Source organism: Oncorhynchus clarkii, chromosome 15, assembly GCF_045791955.1.
Source record: "Oncorhynchus clarkii lewisi isolate Uvic-CL-2024 chromosome 15, UVic_Ocla_1.0, whole genome shotgun sequence".
Classification (NCBI taxonomy): domain Eukaryota; kingdom Metazoa; phylum Chordata; class Actinopteri; order Salmoniformes; family Salmonidae; genus Oncorhynchus; species Oncorhynchus clarkii.
In genome coordinates, this window is record NC_092161.1 from 30,649,353 (window position 1) to 30,661,961 (window position 12,609).

Consider the following 12,609-nt stretch of genomic DNA (forward strand, 5'->3'; position numbering starts at 1 on the left):
GTTATGTTTTAGCCTTGTGATCAGCATCCAAATGTGTTTAATTAAAGAACTTCTGGAAATATTTGTCCAAACTTTATTGATAGACTTTTAGAATGACCTTTGGTTTAAAAGGATAAAGATTAGCTGTTGCAGAGAAAGTGTGGTCTACTGATAGAGAGTATGGTTTCATACGTGTGGTCTAGTGATTCACATTATTTAGCAGACACGCTAATCCAGAGTGATTTACAGGAGCAATTTGGATTAAGTGCCTTGCTCAAGGGCACATGGACAGTTTGTCAGCTTGGTGATTCAAACCAGCAACCTTTTTGTTAATGTGCCCAACGCTCTTTAACCGCTAGGCTACCTGCCGCCACTGATGAAAGGCATTGTCTGTGATGTCAATATATACAGTTTATTTAAGTCAGTAGTACATTAAGAGTACAGCACATTGGACTCCGTGAAGTGTCATCAGCATTAACTTTAGAATTATTGCAGTTCTTCCTGCAAGTGTGTGTGTGTGTGTGTGTGTGTGTGTGTGTGTGTGTGTGTGTGTGTGTGTGTGTGTGTGTGTGTGTGTGTGTGTGTGTGTGTGTGTGTGTGTGTGAGAGAGTTAGTTAGTTAGTTAGTCTCCCTGGTCTCATCCGTGCAGCAGCTGGTCTCTGAGCTGTTTACTTTGCAGATGCTCATTACAGAGTGAAACTGTCAGCCTCCACTTTGGGCGCATTAGCATGTTAAGCCTCTCCACTCCACTCTCACCTCCCTAGTCCTGCTCTCATGGTGAACACTTCTGGTCTATCTGGGGCCCAGAGAGAGAGAGCGGAGGACGGAGGGGAGGGAGGATGAGGCGAGAGAGAGTGGGGGGGGAGCCGTTTGTAGTTTGTTTTTACAACTAACCTCATTAGTATAGCTGGAATGACATTAACGGTCAGGCAGGCAGGCTTTGAACTAATGTCAGTTTGTGTATGAGTCTGGGGGAAAAATGTAAGTGGGAAAGTGATTAAAAGGATAAACCTGTGCCAACCTGTGGTGTCACGAGTGTGTATTTTTGCATGCATTTCTGTGTGCGTTAGAGGTCTTTGCAGATCCACCTGTACCCGTATACCCGAGACCTGATCCGGATAATGTCACGGATCTGGGTTGGATCTGATATGATTGTCACGGGTCTCGGGTACAGTACGTGTAATTTTAACTGACTTGTCCCTAAGGGCTAGTGCATTTCTGTGCGTGACTCCTGCAGTAGAGAAAGAGAGAGAAAAATGGTATAATAATAGGCTACAACAACCAAGAGCCAACAGGTAGGCAGGCTGCTACTTACTTTTCTGAATGGAGATGTTATTTGTAACTGTAAGATCAGAAAGCGCATGCACTGCAGCCTCAGTTAGTCTAGGTAGCTAACATTAGCTAGCTTAACTAGGTTCTTGTCCCGGTTTGATGCAGACAGGCAGTCCAAGACAGGTACTACGCAAATCATATTTGACGATAAATGACCTAGCCATGGCAGCTATTAGACTATTAGGCTTGCTTGCTGTCTCTCCTATCTCTCTCCCTCCCTCCTCCCTGCTCCCCATGTCACTCGCTCACAGTATGGTCCCTCCCTCCTCCCTGCTCCCCATGTCACTCGCTCACAGTATGGTCCCTCCCTCCTCCCTGCTCCCCATGTCACTCGCTCACAGTATGGTCCCTCCCTCCTCCCTGCTCCCCATGTCAGTTGCTCACAGTATGGTCCCTCCCCTGCCTGCTCCCCATGTCACTCGCTCACAGTATGGTCCCTCCCCTGCCTGCTCCCCATGTCACTCGCTCACAGTATGGTCCCTCCCCTGCTGCTCCCCATGTCACTCGTTCACAGTATGGTCCCTCCCTCCTCCCTGCTCCCCATGTCACTTGCTCACAGTATGGTCCCTCCCTTCTACCTGCTCCCCATGTCACTCGCTCACAGTATGGTTCCTCCCTCCTCCCTGCTCCCCATGTCACTCGCTCACAGTATGGTCCCTCCCTCCCTCCCGTCTGCTCCCGATGTCACTCGCTCACAGTATGGTCCCTCCCTCCTCCCTGCTCCCCATGTCACTCGCTCACAGTATGGTCCCTCCCTCCTCCCTGCTCCCCATGTCACTCGCTCACAGTATGGTCCCTCCCTCCTCCCTCCTCCCTGCTCCCCATGTCACTTGCTCACAGTATGGTCCCTCCCTCCTCCCTGCTCCCCATGTCACTCGCTCACAGTATGGTCCCTCCCTCCTCCCTGCTCCCCATGTCACTTGCTCACAGTATGGTCATTCCCTCCTCCCTGCTCCCCATGTCACTCGCTCACAGTATAGTCATTCCCTCCTCCCTGCTCCCCATGTCACTTGCTCACAGTATGGTCATTCCCTCCTCCCTGCTCCCCATGTCACTCGCTCACAGTATGGTCCCTCCCTCCTCCCTCCTCCCTGCTCCCCATGTCACTTGCTCACAGTATGGTCCCTCCCTCCTCCCTGCTCCCCATGTCACTCGCTCACAGTATGGTCCCTCCCTCCTCCCTGCTCCCCATGTCACTTGCTCACAGTATGGTCATTCCCTCCTCCCTGCTCCCCATGTCACTCGCTCACAGTATGGTCCCTCCCTCCTCCCTGCTCCCCATGTCACTCGCTCACAGTATGGTCATTCCCTCCTCCCTGCTCCCCATGTCACTCGCTCACAGTATGGTCCCTCCCTCCTCCCTCCTCCCTGCTCCCCATGTCACTTGCTCACAGTATGGTCCCTCCCTCCTACCTGCTCCCCATGCCACTCGCTCACAGTATGGTCCCTCCCTCCTCCCTGCTCCCCATGTCACTCGCTCACAGTATGGTCCCTCCCTCCTCCCTGCTCCCCATGTCACTTGCTCACAGTATGGTCATTCCCTCCTCCCTGCTCCCCATGTCACTCGCTCACAGTATGGTCATTCCCTCCTCCCTGCTCCCCATGTCACTTGCTCACAGTATGGTCCCTCCCTCCTCCCTGCTCCCCATGTCACTCGCTCACAGTATGGTTCCTCCCTCCTCCCTGCTCCCCATGTCACTCGCTCACAGTATGGTCCCTCCCTCCCTCCCGTCTGCTCCCGATGTCACTCGCTCACAGTATGGTCCCTCCCTCCTCCCTGCTCCCCATGTCACTCGCTCACAGTATGGTCCCTCCCTCCTCCCTGCTCCCCATGTCACTCGCTCACAGTATGGTCCCTCCCTCCTCCCTCCTCCCTGCTCCCCATGTCACTTGCTCACAGTATGGTCCCTCCCTCCTCCCTGCTCCCCATGTCACTCGCTCACAGTATGGTCCCTCCCTCCTCCCTCCTACCTGCTCCCCATGTCACTCGCTCACAGTATGGTCCCTCCCTCCTCCCTGCTCCCCATGTCACTCGCTCACAGTATGGTCCCTCCCTCCTCCCTGCTCCCCATGTCACTTGCTCACAGTATGGTCATTCCCTCCTCCCTGCTCCCCATGTCACTCGCTCACAGTATGGTCATTCCCTCCTCCCTGCTCCCCATGTCACTTGCTCACAGTATGGTCATTCCCTCCTCCCTGCTCCCCATGTCACTCGCTCACAGTATGGTCCCTCCCTCCTCCCTCCTCCCTGCTCCCCATGTCACTTGCTCACAGTATGGTCCCTCCCTCCTCCCTGCTCCCCATGTCACTCGCTCACAGTATGGTCCCTCCCTCCTCCCTGCTCCCCATGTCACTTGCTCACAGTATGGTCATTCCCTCCTCCCTGCTCCCCATGTCACTCGCTCACAGTATGGTCCCTCCCTCCTCCCTGCTCCCCATGTCACTCGCTCACAGTATGGTCATTCCCTCCTCCCTGCTCCCCATGTCACTCGCTCACAGTATGGTCCCTCCCTCCTCCCTCCTCCCTGCTCCCCATGTCACTTGCTCACAGTATGGTCCCTCCCTCCTCCCTGCTCCCCATGTCACTCGCTCACAGTATGGTCCCTCCCTCCTCCCTGCTCCCCATGTCACTTGCTCACAGTATGGTCATTCCCTCCTCCCTGCTCCCCATGTCACTCGCTCACAGTATGGTCCCTCCCTCCTCCCTGCTCCCCATGTCACTCGCTCACAGTATGGTCCCTCCCTCCTCCCTGCTCCCCATGTCACTCGCTCACAGTATGGTCCCTCCCTCCTCCCTGCTCCCCATGTCACTTGCTCACAGTATGGTCCCTCCCTCCTCCCTCTTCCCTCCTCCCCATGTCACTTGCTCACAGTATGGTCCCTCCCTCCTCCCTCCTCCCCATGTCACTTGCTCACAGTATGGTCATTCCCTCCTCCCTGCTCCCCATGTCACTCGCTCACAGTATGGTTCCTCCCTCCTCCCTGCTCCCCATGTCACTCGCTCACAGTATGGTCCCTCCCTCCTCCCTGCTCCCCATGTCACTTGCTCACAGTATGGTCCCTCCCTCCTCCCTCCTCCCCATGTCACTTGCTCACAGTATGGTCCCTCCCTCCTCCCCATGTCACTTGCTCACAGTATGGTTCCTCCCTCCTCCCTGCTCCCCATGTCACTCGCTCACAGTATGGTTCCTCCCTGCTCCCCATGTCACTTGCTCACAGTATGGTTCCTCCCTCCTCCCTGCTCCCCATGTCACTCGCTCACAGTATGGTCCCTCCCTCCTCCCCATGTCACTTGCTCACAGTATGGTTCCTCCCTGCTCCCCATGTCACTCGCTCACAGTATGGTCCCTCCCTCCTCCCCATGTCACTTGCTCACAGTATGGTTCCTCCCTCCTCCCTGCTCCCCATGTCACTCGCTCACAGTATGGTTCCTCCCTCCTCCCTGCTCTCCATGTCACTCGCTCACAGTATGGTCCCTCCCTCCTCCCTCCTCCCCATGTCACTTGCTCACAGTATGGTTCCTCCCTCCTCCCTGCTCCCCATGTCACTCGCTCACAGTATGGTTCCTCCCCTGCCTGCTTGAGCAGAACCGCTCTCCCTCTTCTCACACTGTATCAGCTCCGGTTAATAAAGTAGCTAAAAAACATATTTTTCCACTGCTTTCCTCCCTCAGGTTGGATCGGACCGGGTCTGGATCAGAACAGGTTTATACAGAACGGGTCTAGTTGTCCTCGGGCCCGTTCGGAACGGGTCTCTATATGATTTGTATTTATTTATGCATATTGGGTCTAGGTGGGAAAGCCCCAGGTCCATTTTAGGACAGGTCCAACTATTTGGGTCCGTGAGGCGTGTCAAATCAAATCAAATTTATTTATATAGCCCTTCGTACATCAGCTGATATCTCAAAGTGCTGTACAGAAACCCAGCCTAAAACCCCAAACAGCAAGCAATGCAGGTGTAGAAGCACGGTGGCTAGGAAAAACTCCCTAGAAAGGCCAAAACCTAGTAAGAAACCTAGAGAGGAACCAGGCTATGTGGGGTGGCCAGTCCTCTTCTGGCTGTGCCGGGTGGAGATTATAACAGAACATGGTCAAGATGTTCAAATGTTCATAAATGACCAGCATGGTCGAATAATAATAAGGCAGAACAGTTTAAACTGGAGCAGCAGCACAGTCAGGTGGACTGGGGACAGCAAGGAGTCATCATGTCAGGTATTCCTGGGGCATGGTCCTAGGGCTCAGGTCCTCCGAGAGAGAGAAAGAAAGAGAGAATTAGAGAGAGCATATGTGGGATGGCCAGTCCTCTTCTGGCTGTGCCGGGTGGAGATTATAACAGAACATGGCCAAGATGTTCAAATGTTCATAAATGACCAGCATGGTCGAATAATAATAAGGCAGAACAGTTGAAAGAAACTGGAGCAGCAGCACGGCCAGGTGGACTGGTGACAGCAAGGAGTCATCATGTCAGGTAGTCCTGGGGCATGGTCCTAGGGCTCAGGTCCTCCGAGAGAGAGAAAGAGAGAATTAGAGAACGCACACTTAAATTCACACAGGACACCGAATAGGACAGGAGAAGTACTCCAGATATAACAAACTGACCCTAGCCCCCCGACACATAAACTACTGCAGCATAAATACTGGAGGCTGAGACAGGAGGGGTCTGGCGTGTGTGTGTGTGTGTCTGTGTCTGTGTCCTGTCCTCACTGTGACCTGATCAGAGTTTATCCTGGTCAGCTCACATGGCCAGGAAAAACTCTTGGCCCTAGGTAGGCTAGGTATGACTATGGGCCGCTGGTATGTCTTAAATTTGCTGGGTCACTGCCTCAATGCTATTCTGCATGTGTTTCATCCAAAGTAGTATAATTTCTCCCTAAAGCAATGAAGAATAGTCCACTGAGACAGTGATTTATGAGAGTGGCAGAAGATTAATGACCAGACCAGAGTTTTGGCTCCATCACTGGACCACTGCCTTTTTGACCATAAAAATATTATTGTTCTATGTAATTATGCTGCTAGGATCCACTGATGTACAATATAGCCCGTTTCTCATTTCAGTTTAACTACTTAAAATGGTCAGTAGTTGAGAATGTCTTGGCTTACAAATTATATTGAGGAGAGAACAGAATTATTGAGCTAATAAAGGAGTTATATTGTGATCACCTTTTACATTTTTGAGGAATGGAAAATATTGGTATGATAAAAAATGACTCATGACTTTTAAATTGATCTATTCCTAAATCATAACATGTTTACATTATTGCTTTATTTCTCTTAGAATAAAGTGTAACCTATGTCACTGCAACTAAAAACAGCCTATTCCTCCTATACTGTACCGCTTTTACTCATCTCCCCTCTTCCTCTTTATCTGTGCTCCCCAGGGGTCTCCTACTCCTACCTGCAGGGGCAGCCGCTGGCTGAGGAGGACGTGGCAGTGGATGTGAAGTTGTACAGTCACCGGTGGAGGAGGTGGCTGTCCCCAGAACAACCACTTAACATGGACAATAACAGGGCCAGCCAGGACCAGGATCAGCAGGACCGAGACCAGAGTCAAGACCAGTCTGAGGGGAACTTCCCAGGCCTGCTCTCAGCAGAGGACAGCCAGGACACTGACAACAGCTCCCAGATAGAGGTACAGTTACACCAACAGTGTTTCCCCTACCATTACTCAGCAGGATACAAAGGTGGGATCAACTTCTTACCTCTGTTGCCCACTGTAAAAAAAAGGGAAAAAAAGTGGTTTGATATTTGCAGTGGTGAAAAAAGTACTCAATTGTCATACTTGAGTAAAAGTACAGATACCTTAATAGAAAATAACTCAAGTAAAAGTGAAAGACACCCAGTGAAATATTACTTGAGTAAAAGTTTCAACGTTCTTGGTTTAAAACATACTTGGGTATCAAAAGTAAATGGAATTGCTAAAATTAAGTATCAAATGTAAAATGATAAATCATTTCAAATTCCTTATATTAAGCAAACCAGACATCATTTACAAACGAAGCATTTGTGTTTAGTGAGCCTGTCAAATCAGAGGCAGTAGGGATGACCAGGGATGTTCTCTTAAAGTGTGTGAATTGGACCATTTTCTAGTCTTGCTAAGCATTCAAAATGTAACGAATACTTTTGGGTGTCAGGGAAAATGTATAAAAAGTGAAAGTACATTATTTTCTTTAGGGGTGGAGTGAAGAGTACAGATACCCCCCCAAAACTACTTAAGTAGTACTTTAAAGTATTTTAAATGAAGTACTTTACACCACTGGATATTTGTAGCACCAAACCTGTTTACCATGAACTAGTGCGTGTTGGTCATTTCTTTCTGGGTAAGACCTATTATTGGATTCCTGGATTCCTGTCATTGTTGTTGAGCTCCTCATACTTTCCTTTGTTTGCTGAAGAGCGGAGGCTTACCAGAACTCTGTTACTTCAGGGGGCTTGGTGTTCCGCCAAGGAGAAACTATTTAGGGGAAACACTTGGGCCCACAGAGTGAACACCCCAGATAACCCTCTGAGACAGGGAGGGAGAATGTCTGGATTTACCTGTGAGGTTTCTATTAGAATATGAACAGAGCCTAAACTGCATTAGTTCCTCAATCCTCTTTAATCTACAACTACAATATTCCTGGGCAACTCTCTGAGGAGAAAAAGTAGACAACCCGAGAACAGAGTGATTAGATGATAATGAAAATCAGGACTAGGGGACCTTTTGGCGGATGAATACTTAATATCAAATTAAAGCTCAGCACACCCCTAGGTAGTCATTCATCATAACTTGCTGTGTGTGGACTGAGGGTGAGTCACCTTAAAGTACCCCAGAAAGAGACCAGAACAACAGGTTATTAAAACGTCTATGGGATATGTGAGACGGTAGCGTCCCACTTGACCAAAAGCCAGAGAAAATGCAGAGCGCCAAATTCAAATAAATTCCTATAAAAATCAAACTTTCATGAAATCACACATGTAAGATACCAAATTAAAGTTACACGTGTTGTGAATCCAACCAATATGTCAGATTTCAAAAGGCTTTTCGGGGTAAGCAAACGATGCTATTATCTGAGGATAGCACCTCCATAAACAAAAGAGAGAAAACATTTCAACCCTGCAGGCGCGACACAAAACACAGAAATAAAAATATAAATCATGCCTTACCTTTGACGAGCTTCTTCTGTTGGCATTCCAATATGTCCCATAAACATCACAAATGGTCCTTTTGTTCGATTAATTCCATCCAATAATATTCAAAATGTCCATTTATTTGGAGCGTTTGATCCAGAAAAACACTGGTTCCAACTTGTGTAACGGTTTTCTTGGGCTGAAGGAGAGGCGGACCAAAATGCAGCGTGGTGGTTATTCATGGTTCTTTAATGAAGAAAACTATACATGAATAAACTAACAAAACAATAAACGTGCGGAAACCTAAACAGCCTATCTGGTGACAACAAACACAAAGACAGGAACAATCACCCACGACCTAACAAAAACCCCAAGACAAAACACACCACATACAAAACCCATGTCACACCCTGGCCTGACCAAATTAATAAAGAAAACACAAAATACTAAGACCAGGGCGTGACAGAACCCCCCCCCCCCCAAGGTGCGGACTCCCGACCGCACAACTAAACCCATAGGGGAGGGTCCGGGTGGGCGTCTGTCCATGGTGGCGGCTCCGGCGCGGGACGTGGACCCCACTCCAACAAAGTCTTAGTCCCTTTGCCTTGCGTCCTTAGATAGGCGATCCTCGCCGCCGACCTTGGCCTAGTAGTCCTCACCAAGGGCCCCACTGGACTGAGGGGCAGCTCGGGACTGAGGTAGCTCGGGACTGAGGGGTAGCTCGGGACTGAGGGGTAGCTCAGCACTGAGGGGTAGCTCAGCACTGAGAGGAAGCTCGGCACTGAGAGGAAGCTCAGGCAGGTAGTTGGCTCTGGCAGATCTTGGCAGTTCTGGCAGATCCTGGCTGACTGGCGGATCCTGGCTGAATGGCGGATCCTGGCTGAATAGCGGATCCTGGCTGAATAGCGGATCTGGAAGATCCTGGCTGACTGGCAGCTCTGGCTGCTCCATGCTGACTGGCAACTCTGGCTGCTCCATGCTGACTAGCTGCTCTGGCTGCTCCATGCTGACTGGCTGCTCCATGCTGACTGGCGACTCTGGCTGCTCCATGCTGACTGGCGGCTCTGGCTGCTCCATGCTGACTGGCGGCTCTGGCTGCTCCATGCTGACTGCCGGCTCTGGCTGCTCCATGCTGACTGGCGGCTCTGGCTGCTCCATGCTGACTGGCGTTTCTTGCTGCTCCATGCTGACTGGCGGCTCTGGCTGCTCCATGCTGACTGGCGGCTCTGGCTGCTCCATGCAGACTGGCAGCTCTGGCGGCTCCTTGCAGACTGGCAGCTCTGGCGGCTCCTTGCAGACTGGCAGCTCTGGCTGCTCCTTGCAGACTGGCAGCTCTGGCGGCATCCTGCAGACTGGCAGCTCTGGCAGCTCCTTGCAGACTGGCAGCTCCTTGCAGACTGGCAGCTCCTTGCAGACTGGCAGCTCTGGACAGGCGGGAGACTCCGGCAGCGCTGTAGAGGCGGAAGGCTCTGGCAGCGCTAAACAGGCGGGAGACTCCGGCAGCGCTGTAGAGGCGGAAGGCTCTGGCAGCGCTGGACAGGCGAGGCGCACTGTAGGCCTGATGCGTGGTGCTGGCACTGGTGGTACTGGGTCGAGAACACGCACAGGAAGCCTGGTGCGGGGAGCTGCCACCGGAGGGCTGATGCGTGGAGGTGGTACTGGATAGACCGGACCGTGCAGGCGCACTGGAGCTCTTGAGCACCGAGCCTGCCCAACCTTACCTGGTTGAATGCTCCCGGTCGCCCTGCCAGTGAGGCGAGGTGAAATATCCCGCACTGGGCTATGCAGGCGAACCGGGGACACCGAGTGCAAGGCTGGTGCCATGTAAGCCAGCCCAAGGAGACGCACTGGGGACCAGATGCGTAGAGCCGGCTTCATGGCACTTGGCTCGATGCTCACTCTAGCCCGGCCGATACGCGGAGCTGGAATGTACCGCACCGGGCTATGCACCCGCACTGGAGACACCGTGCGCACCACAGCATAACACGGTGCCTGCTCGGTCTCTCTAGCCCTCCGGTAAGCACAGGAAGTTTGCGCAGGTCTCCTACCTGGCGTAGCCATACTCCCTGTGAGACCCCCCCCCCCCCCCCAATACATTTTTGGGGCTGACTCTCGGGCTTCCATCCGCTTCGCCGTGCTGCCTCCTCATACCAGCGCCTCTCCGCTTTCGCCGCCTCCAGTTCTTCTTTGGGGCGGCGATATTCTCCAGGCTGAGCCCAGGGTCCTTCCTCGTCCAATTCATCCTCCCATGTCCATTCCTCTCGCTGCTCCTGCTGCCGTTTCTCCTGCTGCACCTTGGGGCGGTGACACTCCCCTGGCTTTGCCCAGGGTCCTCTCCCGTCGAGGATTTCTTCCCAAGTCCAGAAGTCCTTATTACGCTGCTCCTGCTGCTGCCCGTTACCACGCCGCTTGGTCCTGTTGTGGTGGGTGATTCTGTAACGGTTTTCTTGGGCTGAAGGAGAGGCGGACCAAAATGCAGCGTGGTGGTTATTCATGGTTCTTTAATGAAGAAAACTATACATGAATAAACTAACAAAACTATAAATGTGCGAAAACCTAAACAGCCTATCTGGTGACAACAAACACAAAGACAGGAACAATCACCCACGACCTAACAAAAACCCCAAGACAAAACACACCACATACAAAACCCATGTCACACCCTGGCCTGACCAAATTAATAAAGAAAACACAAAATACTAAGACCAGGGCGTGACAACGTGACTACAAAATATCTCAAAAGTTACCTGTAAACTTTGCCAAAACATTTCAAACTACTTTTGTAATAAAACTTTAGGTATTTTTAAAAGTAAATAATCGATACAATTGAAGACGGGATGATCTGTGTTCAATACAGGAAGAAAACAAACTGAAGCATGCTTTCTGGTCATGCACCTCTATCAAACAGTACACATGAAGTGACCCTCGTTCAAGATGGCTGTACTTCTTCATTACACAAGGGAATAACCTCAACCAATTTCTAAAGACTGGTGACATCCAGTGGAAGCGGTAGGAACTGCAAGTAAGTCCCTTAGAAATCTGTATTCCCAATGAAAACTCATTGAAAAGAGGGTGACCTCAAAAAAACAATCTGAATGGTTTGTCCTCTGGGTTTTGCCTGCTACATAACTTCTGTTATACTCACAGACATGATTCAAACAGTTTTAGAAACCCCTGTTTACTATCCAAATCTACTAATGATATGCATATCCGATGAGTAACAGGCAGTTGAATTTGGGCATGCTTTTCATCCATAATTCCAAATGCTGCCCCCTATCCTAGAGAAGTTTTAAAGGGTAATTCCACCACTTTTTATATTTACAGTGCCTTCAGAAAGTATTCACACCGCTTGACCTTTTCAAAATAAACTGACGTTGAATATCCCTTTAGGCATGGTGAAGTTATTAAGTACACTTTGGATGGTGCATCAATACACCCAGTCCCTATAAAGATACCGTTTCCAGAGAGGAAGGAAACTCAAGGATTTCACCATGATGACTTGGTGACCATGGTGACTTTAAAAAGGTTACAGAGTTTAATGGCTGTGATAGGAGAAAACTGAGGATGGATCAACAATATTGTAGTTACTCCACAATACTAACATAAATGACAGAGTGAAAAGACGGAAGCCTGGACAGTATACAAAATATTCTAAAAACATGCAAGCCAGTTTGCAAGGCACTAAAGTAAACTGCAAACAAATTGGCAAAGAAATTAACTTTATGTCCTGAATAAAAAGCGTTTTTTAGGATAAAAAGAAACGGAATAGAGTAAAGCACAGCAAAGTCCTAGAGGAAAACCTGGTTCAGTCTGCTTTCCAACAGAAACTGGGAGACAAATTACCCAGAAAGACTCACAGCTGTAATCGCTGCCAAAGGTGATTATAACATGTATTAACTCAGGGCTGTAAATACTTGATTTTCAAAACATTTGCAAAAGCATTTCTAAAAACATGTTTTCACTTTGTCATTATGAGGTATTTTGTGTAGATGGGTGAGAAAAAACATATATTTAATCAATGAGTTCAGGCTGTAACACAACAAAATGTGGAATAGGTCAAGGGGTGTGAACACTTTCTGAAGGTACTGTATTATCTTCAGCACCATACAGTGTCTACATGAAAGCAACAAGTTTTTATGGTCATAAAAAATGGCATCGTGAAACTGCATTGAAAGGTAAAAACTGCAATGCG

At 49.9% G+C, this 12,609-nt stretch overlaps 1 protein-coding gene across 1 annotated transcript in view; it reads left to right on the top strand.

The window, feature by feature from the left end:
* The window catches only part of LOC139367198 (plexin domain containing 2b), a 179,285-nt gene that overhangs the window by 67,779 nt on the left and 98,897 nt on the right, over positions 1-12,609 (top strand). Inside the window, exon 2 of the mRNA XM_071105364.1 lies at positions 6,689-6,939. Within this exon, the coding sequence (XP_070961465.1) occupies positions 6,689-6,939 (251 nt within the window). The remainder of the gene's footprint in view (positions 1-6,688; positions 6,940-12,609) is intronic.